At 48.4% G+C, this 19479-nt stretch overlaps 1 protein-coding gene across 1 annotated transcript in view; it reads left to right on the top strand.

Moving 5' to 3' along the window:
- Positions 1 to 19479, top strand: part of SHISA6 (shisa family member 6) — a 231728-nt gene that overhangs the window by 58230 nt on the left and 154019 nt on the right. The window contains exon 3 of the mRNA XM_051634681.1: positions 1667 to 1762. Within this exon, the coding sequence (XP_051490641.1) occupies positions 1667 to 1762 (96 nt within the window). The remainder of the gene's footprint in view (positions 1 to 1666; positions 1763 to 19479) is intronic.

Genomic DNA, 19479 nt, shown 5'->3' on the forward strand with positions numbered 1-19479 from the left:
GAGGAAAACTTTGCAAACTGATGAGATGTCAAAGTCTCTTTTCCTATTAGTTTTCACAGTGTTGCCAGAGAGCCTGAAAGTGTATGAGAGCAAAATGGCATTTGCTCTCAGTGTTTGTGACACAGTGAAGGGCTGTAGCATCTGTCAGAGGCAACATGAGCCAGGCAGAACATGGCCCTGGGCTGCATTTCCACCTGGATCCTGTTTGGCCCTTGCCTGACTCAGCTCTCCTGCTCGAGTGCTGTGTGCTGGACCATCTGCCATGCTGGACTTCCAGCCACCACAGCTCAGGAGAGCACTGACACATCACAAGCTTGTGCAGAAAGGCATGAGGAGGATGGAGAGCTGGCAGTGAAGAAGCTGCATTCCCAGCCCCTGAGGCTGCCTTGCTTCCCTCCCCTCTCACCTATCTGATCTTTGCCTCTTTCTAAAAGAAAAGGAAGAGGAAAATTAACAACATGAAAAAAGGGAGGAGATTATAAAGAGGATCTGAAAAATTATCTCTGTCCTCATTTCAGAGCTTTGCATGGTGACAGGGAGGCAGATGCTCTTTTCTTTATTAATATATTAAAATAATAAAAAGCTGGGTGTCTTTTGAACCTACTCCATTGTCAGAGGCTGGGGAAGCTCCTAGGAAGCATTCTGCAGAAGGCTGTTGCACTTCAGAAACTACCCAGGGATGCCATGCAAGGACCAAAGCAAATCCAAGCTGAAAGACAAAGTTTTGTGTCATACTGTTGATCATAGAATCATAGAATGGTTTGGGTTGGAAGGGACCTCTCAAGGTCATCTAGTCCAAACCCCGACAAGAAGCAGGGACATTTCCAACTAGACCAGGTTGCTCAGAGCCCCATCAAGCCTGACCTTGTATGTCTGCAGGGATGGGGCCTCCATCACCAATCTAGGCAGCCTGTTCCAGTGACCCACCACCCTCAGTGTATAGAATGTTGCCTCATGTCCAACCTCAATCTACCCTTTTCTAGCTTGAAACCATTACCCCTTGTCCTGTTGTTACCTACCCTTGTGAACAGTTCCTCCCCAGCCTTCATACAGACCCCCTTCAGGCACTGGAAGGTGCTTTAAGGTCCCCCCCAGAGTCTTCTCATCTTCAGTCTGAACAACCTCAGCTCCCTCAGTCCAGCCTGCACAAAAGTGATATTTGCACCTTTGCTTTTGTGCTAACATCTCTGCCAAGAGGACATGAATGTTGCCAGGGGTCTGGCTGGAGCTGGGAAGAATCCAAGCCATATCTCTCCTGTTTTCCTTTAGCTCCTGAGTCTTTGAAGGTCTGAGTGACACCAGTTCCTTGGTAGTGCTGCTCCTACCAAACCTGAATCCAAGCCAGCCATGAGCAAATTTCCCAGAGCTTGGGGTGTTTGGTTTGGCATGTTAACTGTTCCCCTCTCAGAATCCCCTCCTCCCTTGGCACTTCTCAAAATATGCAGTTGTTGTTCTTCATAAATCTTGGTCAATAAAGCAATAAGGGCTTTGGTGCTGTTCTGTTCTACCCTCTGCTTGCCATCCATAGTGTCACCATGTGGGGTGGCCTTGATACTCCTGTGTGAGGATGACAGTGGGGCTGTCTAGCATGTCTATGTACATATATATATGTATATACACACACATACACTGAATAAAAGTTTCTTTGTTTTCTCTTCCTTGGCAGGACCCTATGGAAAGGATATCTATCGAAGTGGAGGGCCAGATCTCCATAATTTCATCTCCTCTGGCTTTGTCACATTAGGAAGAGGACACACGAAGGGTACAGTGGAAACAATTTTTTGCTAAGTAAAAAAAAAAAAAAAAGATTGTTTTAAAAAAAAAAAAAAGGTATAACTCAGAAGCTGGGTTCTAAGTGCTGTGAGGTCACAGTATTGGACTGCAGTCAGGAGATGTAGTCGAGCTGATACTGCTGCAGGTAAAATGCTGTGCTCCTGGCAGAACCTCCTGGTGAGGGAGGTGGTGAGAGAGGGTGGAGCTGGGCAGCCCAGCTCTGGGCTCTGCTCTGCCTTTGCAGCCCCACAATTGATACTGCTCTCTCTGTTGTCCTGGCTGCGTGGTTGCAAACCACCTGTGTGCTGCTGTCCTTGTAAAGGGAAGGGGAAGCAGTGTTAATGCTGTCCCAGGGCAGGCAGTCCACACTTCAAGAGTGTGTTTCTGGATTTCTTTTTGTTTGACTTTGGAGCTTTTTGGTCGGTTGGGTTGTTGTGGTTTTTTTTTTGGGGGGGGTATTACGAATATTTTATAAAATCGTTTCTTTTTAGGTCCTAAAATATATATTTTATGTGTTCATATAATCTGTGACATAATGTACAAACATGAAACCACAAAAATATACATATATTGCTCTGTGTATGTTCTGTGTATATGTACTGTATATAAAATCTATGTGGAGAGACAGTTGTAGCTATATTAGATAAGTAACCACCTATCCCAGGAGTTGTGGTGACCCCAGAGCTGTGAGATGTGACTCGTGGTCACCAGAACCCCAGCTGAATGTTCCATTTGATGACGTTGTTGCATATTTGGTGAGTTTTTCTAGTGTACAGTGAGACTATGTTTGGAGCATCTTTCTGATGACCCCCACACCCTGACCCAGCCACAGGGGTGCCCTGGCAGTGGGTGCTGACACGGGGGGGGTGCAAACATGTGCTGTGCCAGTACTTGTCTGGTCCTGTGTCCTGCTGGCTTCTGAGACTGTTGTACCTTTCTATAGACACTATGTATGTGGAGCTACCTATATAGACACAATGTACTGTATGTGGAGCTGTGTCCATGTGCTCTCCTGGTTGACTGCACCTGTGTTGTTTCTGTGGATGACCAAGACTCACAAATGATTAAAAGACCTTTTTTTTTTTTTTTCCCCCCCCCTCCATTTCCTGCACTTTTTCAAATTCTCCAGGAGTGTCATCCAAAGCAGTGTTGGTCCTTGTAGAACTGTCAGAGAAGAAACAAATATATGTATATTGTCTGTGTATGTCTGTGTGTGCTTAAATAAAGTTTACTGAGGCTGAGGCAGCACCCGTGGGACTTGTAAATCCAATCCTCTGCAATTCCAGCCTGGCACTGCACTGGTGGAAGGAGAGCAGAGAAAACCACCATGAACCTTCAGGTGGGCTGGGAACTGAAATGGTTGAAGGAAGGCCTCATGGATGGCGTTTCACACAAGGTCTCCCTTTCTCCTCCCCATCCCAAAGGAGTTTTACAGTGGTGTGGTATCACAGCAGGCCTGGCAGTCTCTGTAGGAGGAGGTAGCAAGTGTGTCCCAGTAGAGGTGTGGTCTACAGAGGGGTGTCTCCTGGTAGCCTTCATCAAGCACGTGGGTAACCCCGGGCAGGGGTGTAAAACCTGTCCCTTTGTCTCAGACCTTTCAATTCTCTTCAAGCAGCTTTGCATGCAACGTACTTTCCCCAGGTCCTTCCCAGCTCAGACTGAAACCAGCTTCCCTTCTTTAACCGAAGGACCTCAGGGGCTCCCTTCTCTGTTTGGGGCCAGCGGGTTGCACACCTTTTTCCCCTGGCTTTCCTGGGAGCCCCACGGAGCACGTTTCCTACCCCTGGGAAGGTGGGCAATGGGAGGCTTTGTGTACCACCTCTTCCAGCAGCCAGCAGATAGGCTGGTGCTCTCCAGAGTGAAGAAAAGGCTTTTATGATCTGAAGAAACCAAACGCTATGTGGGCTGCTTAATGGACATAAAAGGCTGGATTTACATTTGAATTTCTTTTTCAGCTACCTGTAAATGCACGTTTTCATTTGAGCAGTACCATCCTGTTAACTCCTAACTTCTTCGTGGTAAATTCACACGCCCACTCATGACTGGTGCAAGTGATTAACTTCACACATTCTGCAGACAAACTGCCCGGTTTGTTCGTGCAAATGTGTGGATTTGTCTTTGTGATATGAGTTGCTTGCTTCTTTGCACAGTGAAAGTAGGGACTCAGGATGTGACAAATGACTGGGGGGCTCTAGCATTAGGGTTGTGCTCCATATAGTTGGATTATTTCTGGAAATATTACACGCTAGGTTTCCTGTGCTCAGTGTGAACTGGAAGCTCTACGTGTAGACAGGGTAGATGAGTGCTCCAGCAAGGGTTACAGTGGTGAGCTTTAGCTGAGCAGCTTCATACTCAGATATTGTCCCATTTCAGTTCCAGTTCACGTGTTGAAATCTCCACCTCAACTACCATGAGCCAGATAACCTCACCCTGCATTGTTGTTACACCTCCAAGGAAGAGGGTTCTGCTTTTCGAGTGAACAAAGCCAGTGAAGTTCATCTCAATATTTCTTTGCACATTTTTGGTGTTTTCTCAACTGTCTTCTGTTCTGTGGCAGAACTCCAAGTGCTGAGTAATATTTAAGAGCTCGTCTATTTTGGGCAGAAGACAAAGATGTGAGACATGCCAAACTACCATGGCTACCAAATCAGCATATTCACATGTCTGACATCCACAAGCTCCTGCAAGATTGTGATTTATGATTCTTATATGACACTCCACGGGCAATGCATCACTGCCTGCCATTTAAGTCTATAAAATCACCACATAGTGTGTTCTTCAAACCGTGGTAAAAGACTTCACTGTCAGTCTGCCATGATGATGTAGGAAGGAATCCAGGGTCTTGAGGCCATAGAAAGTCTCCACAGTGAGACAGACTTCAGGACTAATCTCATCTAACTTTAGATAGCTAGAGGTTAGGCATCTTATTCTGAGGTAGTTGCCTTCAATTCCGTGTAGGGGCACCTGGGAGACACCAGCACCTCTAAATGAGTGTTCACTGGATGGGCTGTAGGTATCTCTTCCCCTCTCCAGCAAGAGGGGAGCCATGGGAGCTGGGTCTTTCAGCCATCAGAGGAAGGCAGATGAATCCCACCTGCACTTGCTGGCATAGAGGGAGCTCCTGTTGCTCCAGCTGCTGTGGGAATTGCTGTGGGAGTTCAGTGCTCCAGTGACACAAGTCAGAGCACTGAAGACAGGAGCTATCACATCCCTCTGTGCACTAGCCTCATTGAAAAACCAGCTGCTTCAACCCATTCTCTTCCCCAGCATCTTGCTGCTCTCAGATGTCCCAGGTTGACCCTAACATGGACCTTCCTGTCCTGCCAGGGCTCTGCTCAGCCACCCAGGCTTGTGTAGAAACCTACACAGCTGCAGCACCACATGGAGCAAGCACCCTTGTGGGTGTTCAACCAGAGTCAGTGACCAAGTCTTGAAGTAAATTCACTCCAGATTAACTACTCCAGGTGATGGCTGTTGAGTTTTCAGGTAAAAAAAAATGTTCTTTTTCTTTTGGTTTGGTTTGATTTACTCCCAGCCTCAGCCCTTGAGAGCAGAATGGAGTTTGGGCTCCATGTGTTTCACAGTCTGTGACTGCAGCAAAAACTCTGGAGGGCAGATGAGAATCTCACTTCATCACTACACACCTTCTTTATTTTCCTGGTGACTCTGCAGCAGTATTAAACTAGTGAGGTTTGTTGTTTGTTTCCAGTTTCTTTTTGCTGGAAAAGCATAAGTTCTCAGTTGAATTGAGTACTAGGTGTCAGGGAACAGGGAGGCAGGAGGAATGTGGGATTTTAGTCTCCTCTACTGCAGAGTCATCTCGTAGGGAAAAAAAGGACTTTTCCTACAAACTGCTGGTTTCTTCTAACTGGATGCCAGATCCTTGTGCAGAGGTAGGACTGAAACTTGAAAAGCATGTGTGGAAAATGCAGGAAGAGGCAAGTGTCCTCCCAGCCTGCCCAAAAACACTTTCAGAAGTGGAACCTCTCACTTTTGGTCAAGGCTGCCAATCTTTATTGTTCCTGGGTCTGCTGAGAGATGTGCTCTGAGTTAGGGCATCTGCTGGAGCCTTTTTTCTTCCAGTATCCCACTAAAATTTGCACCTAGGATGTTCTCCAGCAGTGCCAGCAGGCAGGAAAAAAAAAAACAAACCCAGAACAAAACAAACAACAAACCCAAACCATGTATCCAAGTCAATGTGCTGTGACTACCTTGCTGCTGGCATCTCTGGGGAGCTGCTCCACCACCCTGCAGTGTGGGCAGTGTGAGAACCATGTTGGTGTAGGGATGCCAGCCTGGTGACTGAGCAATAAAAGCCACCCACAGTCATATCTTGTGATATTTGGTGCAGATGTGGCAAGATTTACAGCCTGCATGTGGGATGTGCCTGCCTGGGCCTCTGTTCTCACTGTCCTGCAGCATGATTGTACCCCATGCACCTGCAGAGAGGTTCAGGACACTCTTTTGGTGGTGCAGCCCTTCATGGGAGGTGCAGCTTTTCAGCCTAAGCTGGCTTTGATGTGCCTGCTGTGGGAACATGGTATATGTTCTTTAGCAGGACCTTTTTTGGGGCATGTTCAAAAGGAGCAAGTTGCTCTTCATCTAGTCCCAGCTTAGAGCCTGATCACCTTTTTTCCCCAGTCCATGTGCATGAGTTGTTTTGAGGTCAGGCAGGTCGTCCATCCCATGGTGCCAGGGCAGTGAATGGCTACCAGGTGGGTTTGAGGTTTGGAAGCTGCAAGGGTTTGTGACAGTGAGAGGAGACAAGGTCATGTCAGGATGGGGGAGGGAGGTGAAGGCTTGAGGTAGCAGCTGAGTTTCGTGGCTACTACCCACTTGCTTGTTTGTCAGTGGGCTCTGAGAAACTGAGGGAGCCACTTCATCACTCACCTGGCACCTTCTTCTGCCAGTCCATGGCCAGACCTTCCCCTTGTTGGGCAGTGCCCTGCAGGCTCCTGGAGATGCAGAGCACCTTGTGGAGGGCACTCTGCCCCCTCTGTCACCCTATGGAGGACCTGGTCAGCAGGGTCACTCGGGCTTATTGCGAGGCAAGTTTCAGAAGTAAAGCAACAGCTTCATCTGACAGTTTAACATTTGTGTCTGTTTATCAGAAATCCTCCTATAAGCACAAACATGAAAGAGGACAAATGCAGCTCTAGATTGTACTTAGCAACCAAGATCTTCCTGAGCTGCTTCAGTGTCTCAGCCAGCTGAGGTGGGTGGCAGCTCCATTCTCTCATCTTTTCCTCCTCTTGATGCTCCAGAGCTTTCCCAGCACCATATCTCTGCTGCTCCCACTGGAAGGTGTCACTTTCCCTCTGTATGGAGAGAGGCAGCACAGAGTAAATGACTCATGACTAAGTTTATGTTTGCCCAAGACAGCATTGCCAAGTTCGTGTTTGTGTGAGTCTTAGGAAAGCTTGTGGATAGTGACAGGGCTGTGGGATGTCCCATGTCCATATGAGGATCAGATCTTTCCTTCCTGGTGGACAGGAGGATGACCATGACCAGCCATGTGCCCTTGTGGCCAAGAAGGCCAATGGATCCTGGGGTGGGTTAGAAAGGGGGTGGTTAGTAGGTCAAGAGAGGTTCTCCTGCCCCTCTCTTCTGCCTTGGTGAGGCCACATCTGGAATGTTGTGTCCAGTTCTGGGCCCCTCAGTTCAGGAAGGACAGGGAACTGCTGGAAAGAGTCCAGGGCAGAGCCACAGAGATGATGGAGGGAGTGGAACATCTCCCTGATGAGGAAAGGCTGAGGGAGCTGGGTCTCTTGAGCTTGGAGAAGAGGAGGCTGAGGAGAGACCTCATCAGTGGTTACAAATATGTAAAGGGTGAGTGTCAGGAGGGCAGAGCCAGGCTTTGTTCAGTGATGTCCAGTGACAGGACAAGGGCAGTGGGTGCAAACTGGAGCACAGGAGGTTCCATGGGAATATCAGGAAGAACTTCTTTCCTGTGAGAGTGACAGAGCCCTGGGACAGGCTGCCCAGAGAGGCTGTGGAGTCTCCTTGGCTGGAGACATTCCAACCCCCCTGGACACGTTCCTGTGTGATGTGCTCTGGGTGACCCTGCTCTGGCAGGGGGGTTGGGCTGGGTGATCTTTCCAGGTCCCTTCCAACCCCTGGGATTCTGTGATTCTGTGATTCTGTGATTCTGTGATTCCTGAAATGCCTTGATCTGCCCATCCATTGTGTTCCCTCATTTGCACATTCTTCCCACTGTAAGTGGTTTTTCTGCAAGCTGGAGAGTGTCTGTGCCAGGCTCTGTAGTCTATCAATGACATACCTGTCTGCAAGTGGATCTTTCTGCAGACACCTCAGTGGGTCTGGATCAGTGGGTGCCCTGCAGGCTTTGTGAACAGACTGACTGTGGTACAACATGGGGAGAGTGGACTGGGCATTCACACTGGCTGACACCTCTTCTTCCTCCTGTACACACGTTGTACCTGTTCCTTTTTACACACTCTTCCTCTTGGACACCCCACACTGAGCCCCTTTTACAAATATCAGCTGAGGAACCAGCAGTTTTATTGGTCCGTTGACACATAAATCTGATTCAGAGACTCATGGGAGGAGAGAGATCTATTGATTGAATCATCATTAGCAGGTGGAGGATTCTGATTCCTCTCTCCAACACTACCCTGGTCCCCTGCTGTCGTGGCTGGTTCCCTGTTGCTTGGTTGGCACCCTTGTGATCCAGTTTCTTTCCCGAAGTGCTGGTTCATGCCTTTGTTATTTGAAGGTCTTGGGTTACATTTATCACAACTGACATCAGCCCAAGCCCGATACAAACCAAACCATGCCTCCCCCATCATTAGTAATCCACACTTGCAGTAAACTCATTCATACAGGGAAAGAGAGTTTAGAGGTTATGTTTTTCATACCTGCATCTGGAACATGCCATGAGTAGATGATGCAAGAAGAGAGGGTTAGGTACGTTGAGGCCTTTTTCTCCTTAAACACTTGTTAGACATTTAGTATCAATGGAGAGATGTCAGCCCAGAGCCTGCTGCATCCCAAGGAACCTGGTTTTGTTCCTCCTGGATAATATCTAACGATTCTGGTGGTGTCTTGCAGTGTGAGTGCTAAAGATCCCTTGCATTCTGATGCCAGATTAATTTCAACGCTTGCATATTCTGACACTTAATTGTATTGACTTGAAAATAGGGTAATTGGGATGTGGAGACTGCTCCTCAGCTTTGCAGAAATATTCCATTACACAACAGGGCATTTCAAGCTGCTCTGAATTATTTAATCGACTTCAGACACGAGCATCCATTACTCAGCAGAGTCTGTACAGTTTTTTTCTTCGTTTGGTTTTGGTTTTGGTTGGGTTTGTTGTGTTGTTTTTTTTTTTTTATAGCCCTCTGAATAGCTGGGTGGGAGGAGAGCAGGAGGTCATGGAAACCACATCAATGGCTGCAGTGTTAGTGCAACGTGCCTCTGCTGTAGCTGAGGAATGGGGTGAACTTGAGCAAAACCACAGCAGTCCCTGGGGTCACCTTCTGCAAGGGACATTGAAATAACTCAGGTGATGGGTTCACGCCCTCCTGTCTTAGGATGCCCACAAACCTACCTTAGGCACGACCTGGTGAGACTGTTTTGGAGCTTGGCTTTCAGAGCGATGAGCAGAAGGAGGATTGGCAGCTGATCTGAGAGCCTTCCTCAGGCTGATTGAGGAAACAGCAGAAAAATGGCCACAAGCAGGGCCACAAGTGTCACTGCTAAGCCAGGAGACCCAGCTGCCTGTGGCAAGAAGCCCACCTGGCTCCACAGCCAGCTGTTAAATGGAGTCTGCTTCCTGCAGTAAGGAAGAAAGCTCCCCCACTATGGGCAGCCTCCCTGGGGCTGGGAAGAGACACTTGGTGTTGGCTGGAGATCATGTTGTTCCCCACCTCAGCTGAACTCTGGCATTTTTACCTTGACCTGATCAAACACACTTCACAGAGGACGCAGGGCTGAGGTGGGAAGAGATGGCAGCCAGGTGGGCTTGTCTCCTGTTTCTCACCAAGGGCCAGTAAAACCCCAAATCACATCCAGGCATTAGGATGATGTTTTGAGAGCGAGCACTGAGATGTGCAGGGTTGGAGCTCGACTTGCACCTGGCACTTTGCAGGACGTCATAGAGCATTTCTGGCTTTTGCCTTCATGTTGTGGCCCCCTTTCCAGACCAGGCATGTAGAGGAGTTTGGGACTAGCCATGACCACTGCCACTGCTGAGGACCTTATGTTTCCATGCCCATGTAAATCACAAATCATCACTCAACTTTCTCCATCTCTGGTCAGAGAATTCCTTTGCTGCTCGCTCTCTTGTCCTACAAACTCCATTGCATCCAGCACTCCACTGAGTTCCTGTGGATGGTTTTCAATAATCTAGTATTCTAGGATGGATTTATCTTCTTTCTGCTGTGTGTTAGCAGTATATCAATATAAATTACAATAGCTGAGGAGAGCAGAAAAAAGCCCTGCCTGTTATTGGATGCCCTTTCACAGAGAGTCTGTCAACTCTCCATGATGTTTTGGCAGACACCTTTGAAAGCTGAGCTGAAGGCTGGTGAAAAGCTGGCAGTTACAGCCCAGCTATCTATGAAAAAGGGAGTTTCAGCTGCATGCCTCAAACTTCTCTTTGAAGACTGTCTTTTGCTATATTTATTATCAAGAACTGCCGTTTAAAAATACCTTATGATTTTCCTGCTACAGTGTCACAGAGCATCTCAGGCTGGTTATCTCCCCAAAGAAGGATTTTAGCTGAAGTGAAGGATCACCCTTAGAGCTGGCATGTTGTCTCTTTAGCAGGTCAGCATGCAGTCTTAATTGTGTTAGCTGATTGTAACAAAGATATGCAAATGTTGTGCAAAAATTGGAGATTCCTGGGTGCAGATGGGGGACTTTATAGAGGCACCTGTAGTTGTGCAGCTGGATTCTCTCCAGAATAACCAAATCTCGTGGTCAGAGTTTGGCAGGTGAAGAGCCTGGGCACGCCCAAACATCTGCTATAGCAAAACCAGTATGTTCTATACAGTTCAGCTTCTGAAGTTCCTTGGGAGGAGCATTGGTGCATCAGCAGGGAAGTATCTTTGGAGACATGGGCTCCAGGTTTGTTTTCCAGATTTACTTTGGAGATGTGGTACTCACTGGTAGAGAATTGATTTGGTCTTAGGAGTTTCAGCTTATCCTTTAATAGTCAATATAAAACTGTGGGCAGTTGTAGGGGGGTTATGCAACAAATGCCACAAATGTAATTGCAGACAGTCCTTGAGAGACAGGCTTGAGCTTACTGATTGACTTTCTCTACTCTTTGAAACAGATTAATCTCCAGCTCTTGACAGCGTGTGGGCCCCTGGCTGTGACTGCTTTATATTGTGGTAGTGTCTAAAGGCCACAGACTGAAGGTGGGAACCATGATGGGGACAAACCAGAGGGAGACATGCCCAAGATGTCTTATTCCTTCTTGTATTGGATGTGCAAGTGTTCAACAGCTGAATGTCTGTTGAAGCAGGAATGTTAAGTTTCACAGTTCAATACATCCCTTTGTTGTCCCAGACCTACTTTTTACAGAGTTGTGCTTCTCTAGTCATTTTGTTCCTGTTCTGTTTCTCAGCTGGAGGAATTATTCATATTATTCCAAAGGCAGTTGTGTTTAGTCCTGCCAAGAACTTGCTACAAGTCTGGTGTCCATGCTCCAGGAGGTGCAGAGTAGAACAGCTGAATGAGGGTTTTCCTACTGCCCTTGTTCTGCAGTCAAAAGGATAATAAAATTCCCTTTCCCTAAGCACAGAATATGTGACTTCTGCTGTGTTGGGCCCTTATCTAGCCCTAGGTGAAATCACAGAAGCTGAACTGCAGTCTGCTGCTGTGTAAGGCCTGCTGCTGTTAGCACATTGCTCTGCTGGGTCTGAGGTGGCACCTGGAGATGTTTTCACCCAAGCAGGGCTGCTTTACCTCTCCAGGAAAGGGCAAATCCCACAGGCTGAGAACCTCCTTCCATTTAGATTGCCTCATAGTGACTAATGCTGGTGACATTTGTCAGTGAGCCGTTAATCTTCTGTTCATGGGGCTGCAAAGACACTTTGGAGGTCTGTAGTGAGGCCAGATGATTCCTGCTGTCTCTGGCTTAAACTTGGGCTTGTACTTCCAGCTCGGCACCAAAATCCTTCTCTACTCAGTCCCCTGTGGCAGGAATTGCTTCAGCTGCCACAGCAGTGAGTAGGCAGTTGAGTCAAAGTGCCTCAGTCCTCTCTGGACTTGAGGAGGAGGGATGGGCAGCCCTTGTCTGCCATTTCCCTGGAGATGGGACCAGGAGGTTCTCGGGAGGTAGTAGGACCAGCAGGTTCTCCAGGAAACCCTAAGAGAAGAGCAGCTTATCTTGGGAAGCCAGGGAAGGCTATAAACTGAAGGCTGAGGAGAGCTTTTTCTCCTTGCTTGGACTTTCTAAAGCAAGTCCTGCACCCTTCCTCCTGCCTCTCTCTTCGGGCACCAGCAAGAGCCCTAGAAGTTTTTGTCTGTTGGGAATAATACACTCACAGAGCTGCTCAGAAATGTTGGATAGGAGAGGAGGGGTTGCCCTGAGTCCCCCAGCTGAAGCACCCTTCTGGGGGGCTGAGCCCTTTCCCACTGCTTGGCTCCTGACCCTTGCTAGGACAGCTCTTTCCTTTCTGACATAATCTCCATTTCTCCTCAGAACTGGAATAACCCCAGGCTGTCATCCCCAGGCTTCCCCTAGCAGCATTAAAAACTCCCCAGGGCCCTGAAATCCCCTGTGCAGTGGCCATCACACTCCTGAAGACCAGTGCCCACGAGCATTAATGGCAGCACTGAGCAGTTTCTGAGGCTGATGGTCGCACTGAACCTGTGATTTTTTGGTCTGACAGGTGAAAAGCAAGAAGTGTCTCTTTTCCCCATGCCTCTCCTTCTAAATTAGGGGCTGGAGAACAGAGAGCAGCATTTCAGCTGGAGGCAAACGATGAGACAATGCCCAGAACAGGGAGGTACACAGAGCAGGAAGCCTTTGAGCAGGAACAGATCTCTTCCTGACAGTTTTTCTGACTCTTGGATAGTCCTAGCATCAAGTGAATGAACAGAAGAACTGGGATTTTGCCAGTAATTCATATAGCTGACATATAGTTTCTGGATGACAGCCTGGTTCCTCAACTGAAGAGCTGATTCCAAGCCCACTTTCTGCCAATGACTGGTATTTTTTAATTGATTTCAGAGGCACTGGCTTGGATCTGCTGCAGGAAAGGAACTTAGGTATTCCAGAGCAGGCCCCAGCACACTGCTGTTGCACACCTGCCCTTTGAAAAAACAGTGGGTTTGCTTCTCCCAATGTGTATTTCCCTCCTCTGAAGAAGGAATCAATTCAAAGACATGTTAAAGCCCTGTTGTTGTTTTTTTTTTGTTTATGTGTTTTGGGTTTTTTTGTGGTTTGTTGCTTTATTTTATGTTTTTATATGTAGCTGATGTACCCAGAGGAAATGTGCTTATAATGTGAACAACAAGGAGTTTACTGGTCAGGCTGAAAATCAATCCTTGACTCTAGGAGTCCTATCATTTTACTAGTGGGAGTTGGTTCACATGTGGTGATCAATGCAGGAGACAGATTGAGCTTGGGGACTTGCCTCCCTGGCTGTGATAAGAAAACTGTCAGTGCAGAGAACGACATGCAGATCTGCTGAGTAAAAACCCTCATCCTCCCCAATCATATTTCTGAGCAGATCTGCCCTTTCTGTGGGGCCACAGCTGTGCACCCAACTCACAGATTTCTCTTTGGAAACACAGCCCTTCAAAATTTTATGAAGGTACCACGTTCTTGTCTGTTCTTTTTATGTCATCACTCTGCCTCGATTGTTGAAAGTGTAACACAAGTTATATTCCAAATGTTACTGTTATTAATTTAAGATATGGAGAGGGTAGAGTCTATAAAAGGCATGTCCTCATATTCATTTTAAAACAGGAAGCTAAAAATAGAGACAGTTCAAATGTAGGTGATGAGAATAACCTGGGGTTCATATTAAAAGGTAAAATATGAACAAAGACTTTCAAAGTGCCTGCGCTTGAAGGAGCTGCAGATAAAAGTTTGTAAAGTAGATCTGGGACAGAGAAGGTGGTTTGGTGAGTACTACACGTCCTCTCTGCGTGGCAGCAGAAAGGCATTGAATTAGAAATGTGGAATTCAGGAGAAAGAGCAAGACTCAGGGTGACTGTTGGCCTGTGGATCCACGGCGTGCCGCGGAGCTCCAGAGTGTGCAGGACACAAAACACATCGTGTGGGACAGGTAGAGCTACTGCAGGTGTGAAAAGAGGAGTGGGGGAAGCAACGTGAATGTTCAGGTCTGAGGCTTGAGTTCCTCAAACTATTGGGAGTGGGAGAAATCTCCTTGAGTTCATGCTGTCCTGTAAGTGTCCAGGGCAGGAGTTCATCGTGTAGACCGTTGTCACGGTTTGACTCCGGATCAGCAATTAAACCAGTGATAATAAGATAATAATAATTAAACCAGAGAGAATAAGGAGAGAGGCTTCCAGATTGCAAAGTAAACTGGACAGATTTAATTCAATACTAAGGATAAAAGAAAAGATGTACAAATATATTGCAGCATGTGCAGGAATGTGCAAAACCCCTCTTGCCTCCCACCACCCCCGGCACCTCCCACGGCACTATCTGAGCTGTGAGCAGTTCCCATCCCTGCCTTCCCAAAGCAGAGAGTGAGACAGGTCCTGTCAGCAGCTTTCCAGACCTATTCTGTGGCTTGTGGTTTATCCTGACACAGACTCTACCACATAAACACACACCCAGCCCAGGGACTCCATATCTCACTGATGCTGAAGCATCCTCCCCTGGCTCGTCAGGGCAACACCCGATGGCAAGTACCATACCACAGGATCCCAGACTGGTTTCAGTTGGAAGGGACCTTCAAGATCATCCAGTCCAACCCCCTGCCATGGGCAGGGACACCTCCCACCAGCCCAGGTTGCTCCAAGCCCCATCCAACCTGCCCTTCAACACTGCCAGGGATGGGGCAGCCACAGCTTCCCTGGGCAACCTGGGCCAGGCTCTCACCACCCTCACTCTCCAGAATTCCCTCCTCATGTCTCACCTAAATCTATTGTCAGTTCTGACTTGTCTTTTGGTGAGTACTAGGAAGAAGTTGTGCAAATGACCATGCCCCATGTTCTGGTGGCTTTTCCTGTCCCTGGTGAGGTCTCTGGGCTCCCCTGCAGCCCCTCTCACGTGCAGGGCAGACAGATGGATGGTGGCACTTTGTGTTGGCCACTCACAGAGTTGCAAGTTCAAGTGCACTGGGTTAAGACCTTCCTTTCCTATTTCCCTGCCACTCCTTCAGTTATAAAACAAGCCTTCTGGAAGATCTTCAGCTTCAAGTCTTACTTCTCCAGGTCCCTGAAGTGGCTGGCAATACCTTGAAATCCTTCACGTGCAAGCAGCAGTGAGACAGCCTGGCAGCACGTGAGGGGTGCAGGCAGTCATGGTCAGCACATGAGGGGTGCAGACAGCCTGGCAGCACGTGGCAGGAAGCCATGGGGACAGCACAGGGACCAGGTTGTCCCTCACACATCCCCTTCCAACCTGCCACAGAAGAGAGCTCTTCCTCCTGTTGCCAAGGGTATCGGGCACTGTCGTGATCCTGCTCATTGAAGAGTTTTCACCCCTTAGATGTGAATAAGGGTTTGTCCAGAGCGAGGGAGCACAGAACAGATAGATGGCTGCTGTTGGATTTTTCTAAACGAGCCTTTCAGAGCTGCTGGCTTCTTTTTCATATGCAGATAAGACGGAAGTAACTTGAAATATTTAGGCGGAACTGCCCAAGAGCATAAGCAGGGTTAACTTATCCTCTTCAGGTTCTCTTGTAATCATCTTGCAGCATGAGGACGGGCTGTAACTGGAGAGACAGCTCCCAGCAGAACCCCCGTGTCTGCACTGATGCCAATTCAGACACACTTAGGAGCAGAAATTTAGCAGTGCCAGTTTGCTCTCTGCAGTTTGCACTGAACCAGGGTCCCTGTGATGGAACTATGATTTATGATCTGTTTGAGTCCCTCAGCTGGAGTGGGAACAGGACTACCTGCCAGGCTGTATCTCTGCCTAGGAGAGAAGCCCACAGTTGTGTTACATGTTTGCTCACAGGAATTTCCCCGGCAGTTACAGCAGATATTCCTCTTTTCTTTCTGAAGTGGGCAAGAAAGACAAAACAGAGCCAGTGTGGCATCTTCTCCTGACTTTGCTACTCAGTCTCCTTTGGTGCCAAGGGGAAAGAGGCCCTGCTGTGGTGCACACCCCAAATCACACATCCAGAGCAGGCAAGAGAAGCTTCATCGTGTTTCCTTTCCCCACTGGCTTCCAGGGAGGTTCCCTCAAGAAGATGCCTCTCCAGGGCATCCCTTTTGAGGATCCCCACCTCCTGCCACATGCACAGTCTTTGTGTTTATGGGATACCCTGGGACAGAAGCCTCCAGCCCTAAGGATGGATGTGGGCCATCCAGCAGGAAACAGAAAGAAGGCACCAACAAATTGTGCCTTTGAACTACTCTCTAGTCTTCCCTAGATCAGAAATCACCCAGAGGAGGTGCCAAAGCTACTGAGCAGCTTCTCTTTGTGTCCTCTGTTTCAGGAAGATAAATTCATCCCAAAGCAGGCACAAAATGTTGCTGCAAAGAGGGTTTTCTGGTGAGCAGTTGTCCTCCTAGGCAAGATGAGACTAGATTTTGGCTTGTTTAGCCCAGAAAAGGAGAACTGAGAGACATGAGCTCATCCTGCATCACAGCAGTGGCTTGATAGCTGGGAGGGAAAATCATGTGTGAACTAGAGGATAATAGCAGCACAAAGACAAGGGGATGGAGATCACGGGCAGATTTCGTGCAGGAGTTTAAAGTTTAGTTTCAAGGTCAGAGCTGTGAAGTTCCCTGGCAGTCACCCAGTGAGGGTACTGGTGTGCACTGGGACTAGCATGCTAGCTCTGTAGCCTGGAGCTTGGTCAGTTCCCAGAGGAACTCTGCCCTAGCATCCATGGTACAAGGCTGGAGGATGGCTCCCTTTGTCTCACTCAGGAGCACTGTGAGAAGGCTTGGAGCCCAGCAGGGACAATGTTTCTGTAATAACCCTTTGCCAGCAACCCAGAGTGCCTGGTGGGGAGCAGAATAAAGGACAGTTTCCCAGAGACGAATGAATTATTGCAGGCTTTATAGCTCTGATCTGAAAGGACAAATATGATTTCCTCAAGAAAGAGCTGCTGTACCTCTGAGTACATCAGCTTCCAGCTGCTCAGACTTTCACCAGGGTTGTGTCTATTCACACCTTGTTCTGCAGGAACTGAATGCACCAGAAATAAAGCAGATCAGGCTGTTACATCCCTCTTTTCTATGCCCAGTGGTTCTCTTGCAAAGACAGGTCCTGTGTCTCAAGCATCAAGCCTCCAGACCTCTGCAAATAGGGGAGGAAACTCAGTCCAGGAGGGGGAAGCCCTCCAGCTCACTCCTAGGACTGTTCCCTGCTCCCTGGTACACTGCAGGGCACCCTCCTTTCTCAGGTGACCCCATGTCTCCCAAGGCTCACAAGCTTTGGAGGCTCACACCTTGGTCATGTAGATGGGGTGCTTTGCATCTTGCTTTTAGCATCTACAAATGGGGCTTTTGATCTAGGCTGGGGGTGCAGGCTTTGCATGGTCAAGGGGGAGAGGTGAGCATCTCTGCAGCAGTTCAGCTCACCCTAAGACACCTCACACCTGAGAGGGGAGTTCCTCAGTGAGCAATTAGAATTTGTGTACAAGCTTTACAGATAAAACCAGAGGGTTTGGGTGGAGGCTGAAATGACATCCCCTAAAGCTACAGCTGGGAGAGGGTTGGTTTTTTTTCCCTGCCTGTTTGTTCCCTTCCTCTCAGTGCATCTTCCTTCATGCCAGCACAAGCACTGGTGTGACCACACACCCAGCCAGATGAGAGATGCAACCAACCCCAGACTGCTCTGAACCCAGATCAGTTCCCTGTGTGCCCTCAGGGGTGCTGTGCTGGCTTGAGGACCCACAGGGCAGGGAGGAGGAGGATGCAAAGGGCAGGGGAGGAGCAGTGTGACTGTTTCAGCTCCTTAAAACAAGACTGAAACTCCAGCCTGAGTTGCAGCCCCTTCTGTAGAGTCACAGCACAGTGCACCACAGTTAAAACCCATGGCACTACAGAAAGGCTGTCCCAGATTTGTAGCTGGCACCAGATTTTGAGATTTGTGTCATGAAGGAGAAGAGCTCCAGCCAGCACAAGCTGCATTCATCTTGCTTGCACCGATCCTTGCTCTGCCACGGGAATTTTGTGGTCTTTTAGGATGCTCAGGTGTTTTAATAAGTCTTCACTGAGAGACAAACAAGACAGCAAAAATCCCTGGTTGCTTTGTGCAAGCAGGAGTGTTGGTGCTGGGGAGCCAGGAGGCTGCAGGGAATGGGGCTTAGGAGGCAGCTGATGCCAGAGCACTGAGGCTGAGGTTCCCTTATCTGCACGTGGCAGCATGAGACACTCACAAAAGCTTTCTCCAAATACACCCTCACTCTCTTTCTGCTACAGAGAGGGAGGACTGAAACACTGCAGCCCAGCTCACAAAGCCACACTCCCAACAGACTCCAGGGCAGCAGAGGCTTCAGGGGTGCCCAGTTAACACCTTTTTGTCTTTTCTCCAGAATACTTTTTCCTTTGGAAATAGGACAGTGTGAACGTGGCTGGAGGCAGAATTGTCTGAGCTGTAAGGATTTGAACGTGCCTGTACTTCCACACCCCCCCACACCTTCAGCCAGCTCCTGGTACCATGCTGGGGCTGCACGGAGCTTGACAAACCATATGCTGCTGAATTAGTCTCACCACCCAGTCTGAGGAAAGTTCACAAGAAACCCAGGCTGCTGCTTTGCAGAGCTGGAACACAGAGCTGAGCCCCTCCATGGGCTCCTCTGATGTCCAGGAGCTGCGAATGTTCAAGATGACAACACCTCAAAGGGTTGAAGAAAACAACAGAATGTGTCTGATTTTTCCCTGACAACCACAACAAAGCATAACTATCACTTTCTAAATAGGATGAGGCCAGTGCAGACATTTTTCTTATCATGAACAGCCCTGGCCAGGATAAACAGGCGTTGTTGGTGAGGGGGAACCCCATTTTACAGGCTCCTGATGACACCATTGTGGTTCTTTGAACCATGGGGGTGAGGGCAAGGACAAATACCAGGACCAACTGGACAAGACTGTGAGCTGCAGGCTTTGTCTTAGTTGGAAATACTTTCTCTTTTTTCCCTTTTTTCTTTTTTGTCACCAGGGAAACAGAAGCAGAAATGACAAATGCTTTCAATTTGTCAACATTTTCCACAGATATTTTTGGTCTTCTGGTGCAAAACAAAGCGTGTGTATTTCTCAGTTTGAAATGATCAGATTCCCTTTCCGAAAGGGAATGTGGAAATGCTGTCAGGGGGGCTGGAGGCACAGGCAGGGTTCCTTAGATGTCCCTTGTCACTTTGGACCACTGCCTTGCCTTGGCTCCTTGGCTGCTCTCCACCCCAGGAGTTATCATCTCCTCTCCTTGAGCAGAGCCACCCACGAGTGTCACAGCAACCTTTGCCTCATCGAGGTGTCACCTGGCAGGGCACCACAACCCAGGAAGGGAACAGGAGACACCTGAGCTGCCAATCCCCTCTGAAGACAAACCAGTTCTTTGTGTTTTCAGTGCAACTT

The sequence above is a fragment of the Apus apus genome, chromosome 17 (assembly GCF_020740795.1).
Source record: "Apus apus isolate bApuApu2 chromosome 17, bApuApu2.pri.cur, whole genome shotgun sequence".
In the NCBI taxonomy this organism is placed as follows: Eukaryota; Metazoa; Chordata; class Aves; order Apodiformes; family Apodidae; genus Apus; species Apus apus.